Raw genomic sequence first — 18217 nt, forward strand, 5'->3', positions numbered from 1 at the left:
TGAGGCCAGCTTCCTGCCGGATCTGCAGCTGTTTCACGACCGAAATGGGTAAGAAGGAAGCTTGGGTGTTTGGTGGCGTTTGTGTTTGATTTTGTTTGTTTTTGTAGGACGCCGTTTATGCGGATGTGAATTTGCACCGGTTGTATTCGATAAAGTTAAATTTAGCGGTGAGGATAAGGATCCGACGGAAGAGGGAAACGACGAGAAGCGATCGGAGGTGGTCAGCGCGGATTTTGCAATCGGTGCCGGCGGTTTACGACCATCAGCAGCATTATGTGCCGGAAGTGATGACGGGACAGTGTGGGATGTCCTGAGGATCCGCAGTCCATTTCTCGGTGCGGGACATGTATGACGAGTATTACATAAACATCCGGAAGAACAGTTTGCACCAGTCCTGGAAGAACCGTCTGTACGAAAGCCACAGGTCCTGAAGCTGTCGTACTCGGATTACTTCCAGAGGTTGGAGCGATATCCGACGAACCTGATCAAGAACATCTACCTGGAATACCGAAGAAGTCACCGGTGAGTATTGAGAATGTGTTCAGTGTCTAGCCAATTTAATTTACTTTCAAACTCTTTCAGCAACTCCGCCCGCAAACTCTCAACTCGCGACGGCGCAGCTTCGGCCGGATGAACTGGCAACATCTGTGCCATTCTCGAAGGAGGACGATGTGATCGGAAACTATCGGTTCAGGCGCTTCACTTCCCAGTCGGAAAACGTCGACTCACCTTCCCGAATTAACACCCAATGGCCAACTCCTCCAAGCCTGTCCTGATGATGGCCGGCAACGAGACCACCCTGTTCTCTACATCGCTATCGCGCTCCAAAATGTAGGCCGCGATGTTAAGCAGCATAAGCAGCAGTTTTAATATTAAAATAAAAATAGAAATAAAATCCATCACATTTTTCGAAAATCATCACTGTAATGTTGAATGTTATTTATTGTTACCATAAAAAGTTTCTTCTTATAATAAAAGTAAAAAACTTTTACCGATACAACGATTTTGTTCCAGAAGTGCATGGTAGTATCAAAAACTTTCCAACTTTTAAATTAATAAGTTTGAACTTTCTACGAATATTCACCAACGCGAACTTTTAATCCAACGAACGATCTTTTTAAATTTAGAGTATTTTTTCTTTGTGTGTAACAGCCGTTTTAGAGCTGATTACCAGCTGCCACTAGCAACACTGTTGTAAATTGTCAAAAAACTGGCAACACTGTCTGTCGTGTTGACCGAGAGTGAAAGATTGCGACTGAGAAAGAAAAACAAAACGGTAAAAAACTCTCGCTCACTCCGTCACTGCTATAGATCAACAAAACCAAAATAATCATGGTGATGAAAATTTGGATTCGGGTAAATTACTGCTGGAGGCGAGGCTGGAGCCTGTTTTTCTTCTAACTTTCGTGAGTATAGCATAAGATTATTACTTAAGAATCATCTATTAATAAACAAATATATTTCAGGATGCATCAAACAATGTATTTGCCATCCAACGTGGAAAACAGCGGCCGTTCCGGACCATCAGCAATTGGCAGGTGCATTTTCAATTTCAAGGCTGCAGCTGCTGCAGACTTGACCGGAATTGAACGTTGGAATGCAGACTTGATGGGCTTGCGGTGCTCCGGCTGAAGGTTCAGGTATAGGAAATTTCGATGAACAAATGATTAAATAAGATCAATAAAAGTACATAAGTCAAACTAAGAGTTACGCATGTTTTTCTCCGAAATTAAAAGATTAATTGACTCCAGGCTTTCTAGGGAGACAATTTGAAAGAGGTTTTCAGAAAATGTAACAGTATCTGAAGCTGTTCAATCTCGTCAACAAAACATTTCCCAAACAGGCGTGACGATACGGGTACAGGAACCATCCAGTAAACATCGACGAACACTTCCATCATCTGGCATCAAATCCCCAACAAAGCAAAATCAATCAAATAAAATGATTCACCTCCGGTCAGCTGAGCGTCGGTAAAGTGGTAACAAACAAACCAAAATAGAACAGACAGGTGGAGGAGAAAGGAAGAGAGAGAAAATATTTTTGCTCCTCTCATTTTTTTTTTGACATTAATGACAATTGTGCAGGGTTGGATCGCCAACAGTAGGGGCCCAGCTGTAAAACAGAAATATAAAGTCCAAAAACAGCTGCAAATCGGTTGTAAAAGCGCTTTTGGTGCAATTTTGAAAACTGTTTAGCTGTTATGCGTTGCACTAAATGCGCTTATAGTGCTGAATAATTTCCTGTTTTAGTGCTGTTTGGTTACTTGGGAGGTTAAGCACTCGCTCCATCCAATTTGCCGATTTTCACTATTTAAACAACTTATTTTGGAAAACTGTTTATAGAAACTTGCTTGCTCACTTCCTATTAAACTATTTATCAAAAAAAAAAAAAAATGCGTTTAATGAGCTGTAATTGAACGTCAAAGTGCTGATATGGCAACATTGGATGCACGCTGGAATTAGATGCAGTTTCCCTACATCTTTTTTTAACTCGAGGATCCATTTCGACCAAAAAACTAAATCAAGATTCTGCATTTTGAAATTCGGCCGGGATATATCGAATACAAAAATATTAACAGTCGCATTCAAAAAGAACAATTTCAATTTTTTGATTTTATCATCAAAATATATTGCCTTGCAAAGTTATGGAAATCGTCGTCATTAATCATTGATTGCCTACTAGGACGTCAATGATTGTACCACAGACAAAGACATCCGCGGGGAACGTGTCGCCCACGATCGACCCAACGTCGTAAAAAGGACGACCAGCAGCAGTCCACGAAGGATAAGCAGGTTGCTCCGAAGGAGATGACTCCAACATAGGATCCGGCTTCCTCCACAGTAACGGGCGCCTCAGCAGCTGCCTCAACATCGGCGGGCTGTTGAGGAGGCCCCCGGGTTAATAGTGGGGCAAAAGGTATGTCCTCGCTAGTCAGCCGCTCGTATGACCCTGGCCAAGACTGCCCCAATCTTGTCCAGCAAAGCCTGGATTGTGGATCACCGTTAAAATTCCTGAATTCCATCATAATTGTTTTGTTTTCATCTGCTGCCTCACACGTGCTCACGCTCAACTTAAAAACACACATCACACACACTGAGAAAAGACGGGTGAGCTGTCACGACAGCAGCGTCATCAGCGCCGGGTGAGTGGATGCCGAAACAAATTTGCATTTGAAATAACCGGATAAGGACGATGGTTCGGCACTCGAGTGTCCCGTCTGTTTGTCTGTGGTTTGTACATGATGCTTTTTGAAATGTTTGCATCGAAATGTGGTGTTTTGAATCATAGATTCATAAAAATAATTCATTTGAAGAAAATGTGTTCCTGGTGGTGTTCTGGTGTCATGTTCGTTCGTCCGTGCCCAGTCACGAAATATTCTAGCAGAGCTTGTTCTGCCAGAATCCTGCTAGAACGGTGGAACAGTTCTGCTAGAATGCTGTAAGAATATCCAGCTCTGTGAGAACTCTGCTAGAATCCTGCTAGATCGTCGTGACTGGGTGGTTAGGCGTCATCCATAAAGTATGTCACGCTCCAGGGGGGGGAGGGTGACGGGGGGGGGGTCTGAGAAAGTGTGACATTGCGTGTTATAAGTATAGGGAAAGCGTGACAAAGGGGGGAGGGGGGGGGGGGTAAATTTTGGCAGGTTTTAACGTGACGTACTTTATGGATGAAGCCATTAAGTTACTGACAATTTTAAGACCACATTTAGTTATTTCAAGATCCTCTCGCACAACTTCCTTCAACCGTGCATATTTTAGTACAAACTTCATCCAACTTTTAGTACAAAATTCCAGCAGCTGTCAAAGTGTTTTGATTGAATCATTTTACGCGAGTGTTGTTTTGAATCAGCCCGAGAGTTCACAGTTCGAATGGCAAACATCGTCACCGCTGCCGCCACCGCCGTCGTCTTCGTTTGTCCGCGGAAAAATCGATAATCAATCCGTGTACTTGTTTTTTGCGTCCACCGTTCGCCGGGAATGCTATCTGCTTGAAGCCTTCCCCGTGTGAAGTATTTGTTGGTATGAAGGATGGAGAAGGTTGAACAGCTCGATTCCAGCGTCACCAGCAACTCGATGACGGACCACAACAGCAAATCGCTGACCTCGTTCGAGGCGGACCGTAGCTTTACGGAGTTTTGCGATGAAAACAGTCGGTTGGTTGAGGACATTCGGGAATCGCCGTCGCCGACGTCACCCTACGGGAAGAATGTTGCCCTGGTGCAGCCCAACAACCACCGGAGGTCGGACGAACCGACCGAGCTCAGCTTTGAAAAGTGTACGGGGTCAAGAACTTATGGACTAAAGTTAAGCTTTATTAATTCCTTTCACTTTTTCCGCTTTTAGTTCCTGAAAATCACGAAGAAAAATTGAAACGTATCAAAATCGAAAACGCTTTGGACGATTCCGCGACAACGCAGGACGAGTGGAGGAAGTTTGCGAAATCCGAGTATGGTCTCATTAACGGTATGTACCCGCCACCACCCCAACCCTCAACAATCGTCCATGTGAAACCACCTTTTTGTTTGCCTTCTTTGAAGGACGTTTCTTGTCTTCGATATTGAGCTGTCTTGAGCGCCTCCTCATCCCACCTCCTCCACGCCAAAAAAAAAAAAAAAAAAAAAAACAGCAGACGCAGAGAAAGTGCTTCTTTCGTGGAGGGAGGGAGGTGTGCGAAAAAAGCAGCAGCAGCTCCAAAACAGACGTGTTGTAGGAGGAGATTGCAATGCAGTTTTTTTTTATTGCTGTTATTTTGGACGAGTTCGAATGTGTTTAATTGCTTGATGCGCGCGGGTCACTGACGCGAAACGAAGTGGTCAGTCGAAATATAAAAACAAGCGCGCAATTATGTAAAGGCCCCGAGCGGCCCTGTTATCAAATTGAGTGGCCGGAGTGGTTGAAGAGCGATTTGGGACGGTTGAAGAGCCAGAGGGGGGTCAAAGGTTGAACAAGAATGAGCTGTCGGGGTGACTCATTTTTTTTGAGTCATTTGGTGTATATTTTATTTTGAAACTGGATTATGTTAAATTTTTAAAGGCTTTAAGATAAAACATTTAGATTTTGTAAACAAATTAAAAAGATTTAAGAGAGAGTTAGAGTACTTTGTCAAGTTTATTTTGGATCTTTTGTAATTTTCTTATTGCCTAAATTGTCTTCCTTAACCTGATCAAAAGTGTTAACTAACAAGTTATCGTACCCAATAAATCAACAAATTACAAAACAAATAGATAAAAACTCAAAATTTTGTTAACACGTTTGCAACAAAATGCTCTTATCTAGATTGTTGCATTATTAGTTTTCTATACTAGCAGATAGAGCTTCAATAACCGTGACTCGGAGAATACGTATTTTCGCGTTACATTCCTGAACTAGATAGTTAGCTTGCTATCTTCCTTTTTCTCGACTGCAACAAACTTTGAAACTACAGTATTTTCTTTAAAACTGCATTTGAAAACTCGAAATATTAAAAATCTGGTCCAATAGCATTAAAAAATACTTTTTGGTTCAAACTATTAAACTTTTTGCCTTCCTCACCTTACTGAGGAAAGGCAATAAAATCACTCGAAAAATGAACTTCCTTATTCGACCTTCATAGATCTAGGGTTTTTTCTCAAAATTTATTTTCCCTAAAAGAGCACCCAGCTCGCAAAATCTAAACGTAGAAATATGTACCCTCCCTGCAAAGGCCTATACTGCCGTTCTACGCATAATTGTCCCATGTCAGTTTTGGATGATTTTGACTTTATGACATTTTTAAGTTTAGTTTGATGTGTATTTTAAGAAAAACACATAAAATCTGCTACTTTGTTCGGAAACTTATCAAAAACAACACCAAGTCTGTTTGTCCCATCGTTGTACTTCTACGCATAATTGTCCTACCAAGTATTTTCTTTCGCGAAATCATCAGTTTTACTAAGTATTGTATCTTGTTTACCTGTTGTATAGCAAGATAATCACAAATAAGGGTGATAAACTGCTAACTGGGGCGATTAGGGACACATAGGGTGAAAAGGAACCCACGGGACAATTATGCGTAGAAACACAGAAATCGGTCGAAAAATTTCAATCGCGTTTTTCTCAGTTGCACTTTTTTGAACATGGGACAATTATGCGTAGAACGGCAGTATAGGCCACTCAAAAAACCTTCCACCACATAGATGCATGAAAATTCCTGTGGCAGCCAATTTTTGTCCCAAAACATTGTTTTACATGAGTCATGCAACAATCGCTATGCATTCATTTAATTTCTTCTTGATTTTCACGCAGCATACACTCACACAACTAAATGTCACGTGAAATTCATGCCTGAAAATTTGGAGGCGTGGCTTGCAGTCAGCTGCTTGTTGGTTTGCATGATAATCATGCAACACCCGCATGGAAACTGGTATGGAAAAAATCCATACACCTTTTCATGCAACATTGTGGTGAAATTGTTAGTGTAAGTTGGTATGGTTGGGATGGTGCATGGAATTCCTGTCTGAAAATTTCTAGCTGGGCGTGCAAGTCTCCAGCCGGTCAGTTTGCTGCTGATTCTCATCAACTGAACATGGTTTCGGTTTTTTTTCTCGTAAAATTTGGAACTCTAATCGTTTCTCTGCTTGCGGTATTTTTGTCGGAGTAAAATATTAGCGTAAAATAGTAAGTACCGCCATCTGGGGTCAATCGGGACTACAGTCTGAATAGGGACAGCAGTGTTTAGAGCACTTAAAGGTTTTAAATTTGGAAAAGGATGTACACATTTTGTTGATCTGAGTCTGTTCTATCCGAAACCAACAAGAAAAATCAAAATATTGTGCTCTAACATGGTTAAAACTGCTGTCCCAATTCACCCCAGTTGACGGTATTAGTTTCATCATTTGAATTTACTGCAACCGTAACGTGACATTCTTGTGATGTGGGGTATGACTGTATTGGTATATTTGAAAATGCATACAGCCTAGCCACCAGAGGTTCACGTAGATTTGGCATGAACATCCATATGGAAAATAACCACATATATTTTCATGCAACATTGTGGTGAACATTATTTTGAGTGATATGAATTGATCTCAGTTGAAAGGCTCTCCAAATCTCTGAATTGCAAATGTAACATCCTGGAGCAGAACTGTTAAATTCTAATAAAAACACAATTGAATTGAATTAATTCGACCTTCTAGACCCACCCTGACGTATACAAATCGACTCAGAATCAAATTCTGAGCAAATGTCTGTGCGTGTGTCCGGATGTGAGTCCGTGCACCAAAATAACATGCACTCAGTTATCTCCGGACTTGCTGAACAGATTTGGACCGTTTTGGACTCATTCGATCCGTCTTGGGGTCCTATAAGACCCTAGTTAATATTAGGAAGTTTATAAAAGTAGTTCAAAAGTTATGCTTAAAAGCGAGTTCCGCTAATGTTTGTAAAAAGGGTGATTTTGGTAAGAAAACATGTATAATATATAATATATATTGTATAAACATATTTTTAGAAAGATATTTGAAAGACCTTTCCAATGTGCATAAGATATTGAAAACTCTTTCAAAAGTTATTAGCACTTAAGTATCATTTTAACACTTTTTGGAGGATCTTTGTTATTTCGATGAAAAAGTCCATCATGCGAACCGTCTTTAGTAAGATAATTGAAAGACCTTTCCAATGAGCCTAAAACATCGAAGATTTGATAATCATATTAAAAGTTATGAGCACATAACTGCCGTTCTACGCATAATTGCCCCATGTAATTTTTGAACAATTTTGACTTTTTAATATTTTTAAGTTTAGTTAAAAACACATAAAATCAGGTACTTTGTTCGGAAATTCATCAAAAACAACACCAAGTCTGGTTTGTTCCACCGTTAAACTTCAACGCATAATTGGGTCCTTAAATTATGCTCAAATTTGTGATATTATTGTACACAACGATAACGGTCATTTTTCTGAGTACAAAGACCCTTTGTACGACCGCAGCATTTAAACTGAATTTTTAAATCATTTTCAAAAAAAAAAATGACTTCGAAAAAATGTTGTCTTGTAATTTTTTTGTTTGCATTAAAATAAAAAAAAATTAATATCAGAAATGGGTTTATATTGTTTTTTTACCGTTGTACAAAGACAATCTTATGGGAAATTGGACGAGCTTTCCGGTAAAAATATTTTCGAGACTGAAAAATCAATTCTGTCATATAGAAATTGCCAAAAACCATCAAAAAACCTATTTTTTCAACATTTTTATTTTTAAAACCACTGTAACTTCACAAGGATTGGCCTTAGGACAGTGGTCAATATGGAGACTTTTATGTAAAATTGTCTGGAGAATCGACTCTCGTGTTCGGTTTTTGAAAATCTTGATGTTTAGAGCACTTTTGAAAAAAAATACAGTTTCAGTAAATGATTTTTGTATTTATTTAGGAGAGTTGCTCCATCCTGCATTTTTCGTGAGTCTTTTTGTAACATATGGCTGTTTTCGGCTTAGCAGTCTTTTTGTAACATCTTAGGCTATTTTCACAAAAATTTTGAACGAAAAAAAATCGTGGGCTCACCTTCAAATTTGACTTTTGAACTTAAAAATCAAAAAATCTCATGAAAGTGGCTTGTTTTTTTCTTTCAGTGTATTTTTTTCGGAAAGCCCGTCAAATTTCCTACAAGTTTGTCTTTGACCACTTTTTGATACGATGCAACGGCTTCGAGATACAGCAATATTTAAATTACGAAATAAAAAAATATTTAAAACACTTACGCACTTCTCAAATGTCATTATCGAGTGAAACTGGCTCCATATACACAAAAATTGCTTATATAAGCGTAGGATAACATGCCAACAAAGTTTAATTGAAATCGGAGAGGGTCGAGAAAAAAAATCCTAAAAAATTCCTGTTTTGGGCTGGAATTGCTCTATACTTAAATAAATCATATATCTTTAAATTTGGAGTAATTACAAAGAAAACTAGGTAACTGAAAATAAGGGTTTGAAAACTTTTTAGTAGTGTACAGATAAGGCCATAAATGCTACTAAAAGTATTTCAATGAATATTGATGAGAAAGTTGCAATTGAACCCCATGAAAAATGTCTATTTAGCTTTCAAAAAGTCGGGCAATAGCAGCTCTTTAACCTGCTTTTTATTTCAATATTACAATTGGGTACTAAAGCCCTATGTCAACTATTATGTATAACGGTAAAAAACACGATTAAAAACCATTTCTGATCACTTTTTTTTATTTTAATGCAAAAAATAATATTGACAAGACAACATTTTTTCGATGGACCAACTATGGTTCCCTTGGAACGAGCTGTCAAGTAGGACCTTTTCTGCCAAGAAAACCCGTGATTTTTTTTTTAAATTGAATTAAAAATCCATTTTAAATCCTTTGCGGTCGTTCAAAGGGCCATTGTACTCAGAAAAATAAGCTTTATCGGTGTGAACAACAATATCACAAATTTAAGCTTAATTTTAGGATCCAATTTGTAGTATTAAAATAATTATACTATGAATTATATCTATTTAGAAATTCGCAATTCGCAATTTTCAGTGTAAGAACGGGCCTTGACCGATCTTATGCACCAGGTTCCCGACGAACACGCACTGCCCTTACACCTACATCTCACCCTTGCTCTGAGTCAGTACGAGCAGCACGCTAGAACACGCTTTGAGTGTTCGTGCCAGGCATGCACACCTTCTTTTCCGGTTACGCATTTTAACTCGGCCGGGGGTGGTACATTACGTAGGGTTTGATGTAAGTATAAGCGCCTAACCATTTAAAGTGTGCCTATCAACGTTCATTATAGCAAAAACTGTTTTATTTTTAGTTTGAATTCAAAAACTAGTTGTTATTTTACTGTGTATTGCTTTCTCCTGAAATCTTTCCTAGTGTTGAGTCGTGTTTATATGTTGCTTTTTCTTTTGTCGCGGTGTTTTGTTACAATTTTTGGTCCTAAGCATGTTATAAAAGTTTACCAGAAAAACAAAAGTAATATTTGTGTTAATCCTTTAACCATTCCATAAATTGAGTAAGGGCTCAAACCTCACTTGTTTGAAAAAAGGGTGAAGATTGAAAACAATAGACAGTAAAAGAGAATTTATTTTATAAAAATCAAGAATCAATAGTAATAGAATGATGAGCGTATTTTAAAGAATAAAAATGAGAAGCTAGATGTATTAGATGTAAAATTAGACAATAGGTAATAAATAGAGATACAAAAAAAAACTTAGATTATAGTAATGCTAATTTATAGGACTGATAAAGAATTATTTAAATAAATAAATTCGAAATAAAATCAAATTAGGCAAATGATAAATAGACTTGATATTACTAGTACAAGAAAAGTATATTTTTAAGGAAAAAAAAAAGAACAAAACAAAGTTTGTTACAGCAGTATCAGTTGGTAAAAAAAGAGTGGAAAAACTTTGAGAGATAAGAGAATCAAAAGTTAGTAAAATCAAAATCAAATGATGGATATTAAATAGAAGAATCAGTGAAGAACTGGGAATCAGAAGAGCAAAATAAAAAATAGGAGATAGGTGGTAGCTGAGAATGAAAAGAAGAGAAACCCCGTTGTGCGATGTTTCAGGTACATCCACAGCAGTTGACTCAACATACTGCGAATCAAAACAATACCGTCTACAATCACAAATTACTTCCCTTTCCCACATTGTCGCGCCCCTTTCTTTTAGCCGTCTCGACTCTGACCCGCGGTGGTCAAAGGTTTACGATCCGTTTCCACAGGCCACCAGCTAGGTCATCATGAAAACCAAGCCAACGTGGAGGTAAGAAAATAGGACACTCGCAAGGAACTAGAGCTATACTGTTCTGATCAAGATAATTCGGATGATCAAACAGAACTACGGATGTAGTTAGTTGCGCTCCTTCCAGGATGTTCCTTACGTGGACGTCAACCGAAGAGCACGCAACAAGGTCAGTGCCATTGCATGCTCTTAGGTATCAATCCTTGGCCTGATATATCTATTTAGAAATAAAAAAAAACTCAGGTTAAAAAAATTCCATCTTGGAACGGTTCTTTTAAAAGACCAGAGTTTCAAAAAGAACCGCGGTTCTTTTTTGTGAGCGATGGCTCGTTCGCTCTTTTTAGTGTACCGGCTCTTTGAACAGTTCGCTCTTTTTTGTCCACCTCTAGTTTGTTTGTTACTTTAAATACATACCATACCAATCAGCATAGCGCACCAGGTACGCGTGCTGTAGCAAGAAGACGCTTCCATCTTTCTCGGTCTTGTGCTGCTACTCTCCAATTTCCCAGGTTACAGATCTTCCGGATATCACCATTCACTTGATCTCCCCACCGTGCGCGCGGTTTCCCTGCTCTTCTGCCTGTTCCGCCAGCTGGTTCAGCGCGGTCAAATAGCAGTCTGACAGGCTGGCCTTCGTCCATTCGGGCGACATGGCCGGCCCACCTGAGCCTCCCGATTTTCGCCTGGGTGGCGATGGTCGGTTCTTCAAGAAACGCGTGCAGTTCGTGGTTCATGCGTCGTCGCCACACTCCGTCAGACACCTGCACTCCACCGTAGATCGTTCGTAGCACCTTCCGTTCGAAAACTCCAAGGGCACGTTCGTCCTCCTGCCGCATCGTCCAGGTCTCGTGGCCATAGAGGACTACCGGTCTGATCAGTGTTCTGTACATCGTCAGCTTCGTGCGGCGTTGCACTCGATCCGAAGTGAGAGTTTTCCGTAATCCGAAGTACGCACGATTCCCAGCAAAAATACGAGTCCGGATCTCTTTGCTGGTGTCGTTGTCGGCGGTTACCAGCGATCCCAAGTACACGAACTCGCTCATCTCCTCCAACTCATCACCATCCACAGTTAGAGGGGTGAGACTTGGGGGGCCGACATCCTTCGAGCCCCTTCCTCTCATGTACTTCGTCTTCGTCGTATGCATGCCAAGTCCTACACGCCTTGCTTGTACCTTCAGTCGGGTGTAGACGTCCATCACCGTCTCCAGGTTTCTTGCCACAATGTCGATGTCATCGGCAAAAGCAAGCAACTGGTAGGACTTGTTCATAATCGTGCCACTCGTTTCGATGCCCGCCCTTCGAATAATGCCCTCAAGGACGATGTTGAACAGCGCACAGGATAAGCCATCACCTTGCCGCAGCCCTCGGCGTGATCCAAAGGGTTCCGCTAATTCCCCCGAAACACGCACGTGACACATCACACCATCCAAGGTAGCCTTGATCAGCCGAGTCAGTTTATCCGGGAATCCGTTCTCGTGCATAATCTGCCATAGCTGCTCGCGGTCGACTGTATCATAGGCCGCCTTGAAGTCGATGAAGATGTGATGTGTGGGCACGTTGTACTCACGACATTTCTCGAGGATCTGTCGGAGACAAAATATTTGGTCCGTGGTGGCGCGCGCGCCAGTGAAGCCCGCTTGGTAGGGCCCCACGAACCTCCTTGCGTGGGGTGACAGCTGACGGCAGAGGATCTGGGAGAGGATTTTGTAGGCCGCGTTGATAAGCGTAATGCCGCGGTAGTTGCCGCAGTCCAGCTTATCGCCCTTTTTGTAGATGGGGCACACGACACCATCCATCCATTCCTCCGGTAGCTTCTCCTCCTCCCAGATCTGGGAAATCACGCAGTGAAGCGCCCTCGCCAGTTTCTCTCCTCCATATTTGAAGAGCTCACCGGGTAACCGATCCTTTCCGGCAGCTCTGTTGTTCTTCAGCTTCCTGATCTCCCTCTTCACCGTCTCCAGATCAGGTGCTGGGAACTGTTCATCAGCTGCGGGCGCTCCAAGGTTGACTCCATCGCCGTCTCCGTTCGCTTCATCGCCGTTGAGGTGCTCGTTGAAGTACTGCTTCCACCTGTCCAGCACCTCGCTCTTGTTTACGATCAGGTTTCCACCGCTGTCCCTGCACACGTCGGCTCGCGGCACGAAGCCTTTGCGGGACCGGTTCACCTTCTCGTAAAACTTCCGCGTTTCGTTAGCTCGGAACAGCTGCTCCATTTCTGCGCAATCCCGGTCTTCCTGCTGGCGCTTCTTGAGCTTGAAAACCGCGACTTGCCGATTCCGAGCCTGCCGGTATCGTTCCACGTTCCCTCTCGTCGCCTTGTGCAGCTTCCTGTCGTAAGCTGCCTTCTTCTCGGCGGTAATCCGTTGGCACTCGTCGTCGTACCAATCGTTTCGGCTGACTCGGATCGCACTACCCAGTGTGGCTTCCGCTGCACTGCCGATGGCTGAGCGAATACGGCTCCAACCATCTTCGAGCGAGACTGCGCCAAGTTCCTCCTCACCTGGCAGATTCGCTTCCAGCTGCTGCGCGTAACTGTGGGCCACTTCCCCGTTCTGGAGACATGCGGTGTTGAACGAAGGGGCCCGCCGGCTTCGGCGTTGGTTAAACACCGTCGACAGCTTTGAGCGCATGTCAACTCCAACTAGGTAGTGGTCCGAGTCAATATTCGCACCGCGAAAGGTGCGCACGTGCGTTACGTCCGAGAAGAATCGGCCGTCGATCAGGACGTGGTCGATTTGCGTTTTCGTCCGTTGGTCAGGTGATGTCCAGGTGGCTTTGTGGATGTCCTTGCGAGGAAAGTAGGTGCTCCTGACCACCATTCCACGGGAGGCTGCAAAGTCGATGCAGCGTTGGCCGTTGTCGTTCGTGACCGCATGTAGACTTTCTGGGCCTATTGTCGGTCGAAACATTTCCTCCCTTCCGAACCGAGCGTTCATGTCCCCAATGATGATCTTTACATCCTGCCGCGGACAGCCGTCGTACACCTCCTCCAGCGTCGCGTAGAATGCTTCCTTCTCATCATCGGTCTTTTCTTCGTGGGGGCAGTGCACGTTGATGATGCTGTAGTTGAAGAAACGGCCTCTTATCCTCAACTTACATCCGCTCGCTGATCGCCGTGAAGCCGAACACGCGATCCTGCATCTTGCCCCGCACGATAAAGCCGGTACCCAGCTTCTTGTCCTTGCCGCCGCTCAGGAAAAAACGGGAATTGGTCTGCCGACCTGGCCAGTCGAGCACCTGCTCCTCCTCCAAGCACACCTCCTGCAGTGCCACAACATCGAAGTTGCGAGGTTGCAACTCCTTCGCTAAGGCGAATTCGAAACCCAAGAAATTCAAAGACCTGCAGTTCCAGGAGCCGAGTCGCCAATCGGTGGTCTGCTTTTCTATGGGCTTCTGCCGTTTGTTCCGGATTTCTAGCCTTCTTGCCATTCGCGATCCTCTTTTTCGGTAGGCAGCCTTATCAGGGCTGCGCTACCTAGTCTCGGGGTGGAGAACCACCTAAGGGCTACCGAGACCTAGCCCCGGTTTTCTCACGACACCGTAACGGGGCTTTTATCTCGAAGCCTAACGGTCTTCATATCCGGAAGAGGACGTCTTCTACTGTGTGTGTAAAAGCGTTTCACTACTAGCAACAAATTTCACAATAATAAAATTTATTTTATTTTTTGCAAAAAAGTTTAAAACTTTTTGCCCGTTTTCTTTTTTCAAAAATTGCACACTCGGCACACCGCGCGCGGTTTCAATCAGTGTGCGTATACGCAATCGACACAACTGCACTGCCACTGGTCTTGTTGCTACACCACACTTAGCCCTTTGTTCTGCTTGTTTGTCCCGCGACGACGACGATGGATGGCAAAAATAAATTCACTTTTATTGCCCGGCCGTCGATTGCGGCCGTCGATTGTTACTTTAAATGTTTCATTAAAAAATCACAATTTTATATTTTTGTTCAACTAAGTTTTAAAATGTTTAATCAAATTGATGTCAATTTCAGGTTAAGTTTTAAAAATATAAATAAAATAAAATCCTTTGACTTATTTGACTTGAAATAATCCTATTTATCAATGTTTTCATAATTAAAATTGAGGTGAAACGGGACGCCAGTTTTTGAACAACTTCTGTTCAACTTAAACCAATTTCGGAACTCGATCGATTGCTTGCTATCGCTCTTTTAAGTTGTGTTTGTTTTTGGGACGACATTTTTTTCTTTGTTTACTAGTTGCAAAAGTGCGGGGAACCCACGCGACTTTTAAAAGTGAACGTTTTTTTGTGATTTGGAGGGGGTTAAGGAGAATTTCATCGGGCCAATGAAATATGGTTTAATTTGTTAAGTTTTTTTTTAAATTGTTCGTTTGGTAGTGTAGTGTAAAGGCTGTCGTGCATTATTTAGTTTATATGCATATATCCATAAACTACGTGCACACTTTTTGAAATCTCAGACCCCCCTCCCCCTCGTGGACAATTTCCATACAAAACTTTTTTTTTGTATGGAGCCTGGACTAAAAGCCCTTCCCTTAGCATCGCAGCTCGGATGGCTTGGCGACGGATTTATATTAAATAGTCCTCCCCAAAGCATCGTAGCTCGGGAGGCATCGGAAAACCAATACCATATCCTAACAGAAAGAAAAGAAGCATATCATTCACAAGATGCTTGGATGAGATGCTGTGTTGTCAGGAATGGAGCGACAAACTCCATATCTGATGAGTTATCTAATTCATGTATTGGACTAACATTCCTACCTTTGTTGAACTGCAGGCTTCGTGGGAAGGCGACTGTATTGACGAATAAAGTAGGAATCTTCAGGTGTTAAAACGTGAACGGATGATTGGCTCCCACTGATCATTTTTGATTCATTTTTTAATTTCAGCTGATCTGATAATAACGGAGTGTCAACAATGCTCATGCTCAAAGTCAAATGTTTGAATAGAATTTTTTATTCTCAAATTTTAACTCGATAGATGACCTCCGCCGCAAGGTGTGGCCCCTGCTCGTCGGCGTCGACCCCACCCAGGTCGATCCGGCGCCCTCGCTCGAGCAGCTCAACAGCCACCCCGAGTACAACCAGGTGGTGCTGGACGTGAACCGCTCGCTGAAGCGCTTCCCCCCGGGCATCCCGTACGAGCAGCGTGTCGCCCTGCAGGACCAGCTGACGGTGCTGATTCTGCGCGTCATCATCAAGTATCCGCATCTTAAATACTATCAGGTTTGTTGTTTTGTGGAAGGGAACTTGTTTTCCGATACAATGAACCGATTTGTATGTGTTTTTTGCAGGGTTATCACGATGTGGCCATCACATTTCTGTTGGTGGTCGGGGAGGAGGTCGCATACCACGTGATGGAAATCCTGTCCACGAACCACCTGGTGGAGTGCATGCAGGAAACGATGGAACCGACTCAGCGGAGGTTAATGTTTATCTATCCGCTTGTGCGCAAGGAGAGTGCGTCGCTGTGTGACTTTCTCGAACGGTAAGTCCACGCATCCTTCCTCCCCTGTAGATTCTGTGAACTGTGCTTCGTTCACGCAGTGGGGCTGGCTGCTTTATTTTTTGTAATGCATTATCAATGGGAAAATTATTCATATTCCCGCAGCTCAACCGTGGGCACTCTGTTCGCCCTCCCGTGGTACCTGACCTGGTTTGGCCACAGCCTAAACTCGTACCGGTCCGTGGTGCGACTGTACGACTACTTTCTGGCCTCCGAGTTTCTTCTGCCTATATACGTGACCTCGGCGATCGTGCTGTACAGACAGAGTGAGATCTTCCAGGAGGACTGCGACATGGCCTCGCTGCACTGCTTGCTCTCGCAGGTGGGTCGTTGTTGGACGATTTATTTGTAACGATTTTTAAAATGATTTTTCATTTTAGTTACCAGAAGACTTACCCTTTGAATACCTGCTGAAGAATGCAGAGGAATTGTACCGTAAATATCCACCCAAAATGATTGAAAAGGACGTGGAGAATATGATTGCCAAAGAGTAAGTACACCTGAATTCTCGTAATCCGCTTCAAACCCTTAACCAACCTCCCAAACCCAGGAAGCAGCAGCGCCTCAAGGAGGAGCGGGACCGCGAACGGCGGAAGGCCGCCTACAACAAGGGGGTCGCCAAGCCGGGCCACAACTCGCTCATCGGCCGGTTATTCCCGAACCTACCGCTGACGCGGCGGTCCGTGTTTGTGACGACTGCATTTTCGATCCTGGTCGGATTCTGTGCCTATTACTACCGCGCACACCTGATACCGCTGTCGGCGGCGGTCAGATGAGTCGAGCTGTTCCGGCGGATTCCGTCGACTTTCACGTCCGTCGCCGGCGGCCCACTGACCAGCAGCTACTGAACTGAACTGGACCGGAAGGAAGGGATTTGCATGACTTTGCGATCGCAGAGAGAGAAAGGGAGAGGAGAGAAAAAAAGTTTTAAACGAGAAATGTGATTATTTTTTAACAAATATGTTCATATAGTGTTAAACATGGCCAAATGGAAATCACGCGAGATAATTAACGGTCCGTTTTGTTCGCCAAAATTTGTCATTGCAATAAAAAGAAAATGAACCACATTTAGTTCGTACACATTCTGTATAGTTTCATCAAACCCTTGTGTACATAAAGTGTACGTTGATTAGCTTTGCATGGAATAAAAAGTGGCTTGGTAAGTTTTCCTGGGTGAAAGCACATTATTATCTAAGATTACAAAAAAAAAGAAGTAAATTGTTAACTGTAAGCGAAACAAAATGTGAAAATTAAACCACTAGGATGTAAGCCAACGCACTCTGTTGATGAATAAGATCTATGGAAAATGTATAATACTTTCACTCACTGTTTTATTGGATAAAAAAAATACTGTAATAAATAAGGATTTATCACATGTTTTTCATTCCATATCACTACAAAAAAAGAAAAAAAAAATACCCGCCCAAATCTACACATCTTTTTACTCCTAGAAACCTTCCACCCCAGGATTCGAACTGACGGCCTTAGGATTGCGAGTCCAACCGCCGACCAGCGACTTCACCGTAGCAGGCTTGACCAACGGGGTTCAAACTAAAACGTTACCTATTGCACCTTTAGGTGGTTGGTACCTTCCTCACATTCATATAGTACATCGTCACTTGTGTACTATCTTGTTACACGACCTATCTTTTTACAGCAGTGTGTAAATAACACTTAAGTGCTCATAACTTTCAATAGGTTATCAGATCTTCGATGTTTTAGGCTTATTTGAAAGGTCTTTCAATTACACCGACCAACAAAATTTCTGCGCAGGCTCAACTCGAGGGGAAGCATGAAGTTTGGGGCGCCATTTGAAAAAGGTCGTATGAAAGCTTAAAATGCTGTTTCGAAGGTCTCGGCACAGTGGTCTCGGGACCAAAGAGCCTATGTATGAAAATATTGTTATCAAATTCCTCGGGAAATTGTACATAACATGGGAAAATTGTACATAACATAACAAAAATGGTGAAATTATAAAACAGTCCAGAATCGATTATCTGAAGCCTCGATTAT

General features: G+C 42.6%; 2 protein-coding genes and 1 long non-coding RNA gene across 3 annotated transcripts; all 3 read left to right on the forward strand.

The window, feature by feature from the left end:
- On the forward strand, window positions 1–634 carry LOC119766355. The gene is made up of 4 exons (XM_038250845.1): window positions 1–48; window positions 108–335; window positions 393–522; window positions 583–634. The coding sequence occupies exons 1-4, from the start codon at window positions 45–47 to the stop codon at window positions 632–634; spliced, it is 414 nt and encodes a 137-aa protein (XP_038106773.1). The 5' UTR covers window positions 1–44.
- A 628-nt stretch (window positions 635–1262) lies between these two features.
- LOC119767903 lies at window positions 1263–1704 on the forward strand. Its single transcript, XR_005277781.1, has 2 exons — window positions 1263–1406; window positions 1467–1704. It is a non-coding gene; the product is annotated as an uncharacterized LOC119767903 (long non-coding RNA).
- A 2112-nt stretch (window positions 1705–3816) lies between these two features.
- On the forward strand, window positions 3817–17552 carry LOC6041634 (TBC1 domain family member 20). Its single transcript, XM_038255886.1, has 7 exons — window positions 3817–4275; window positions 4344–4463; window positions 15680–15924; window positions 15993–16186; window positions 16310–16526; window positions 16585–16694; window positions 16755–17552. The coding sequence occupies exons 1-7, from the start codon at window positions 4029–4031 to the stop codon at window positions 16978–16980; spliced, it is 1359 nt and encodes a 452-aa protein (XP_038111814.1). The 5' UTR covers window positions 3817–4028; the 3' UTR covers window positions 16981–17552.
- Window positions 17553–18217: the final 665 nt, after the last annotated feature.

The sequence above is a fragment of the Culex quinquefasciatus genome, chromosome 2 (assembly GCF_015732765.1).
Source record: "Culex quinquefasciatus strain JHB chromosome 2, VPISU_Cqui_1.0_pri_paternal, whole genome shotgun sequence".
In the NCBI taxonomy this organism is placed as follows: Eukaryota; Metazoa; Arthropoda; class Insecta; order Diptera; family Culicidae; genus Culex; species Culex quinquefasciatus.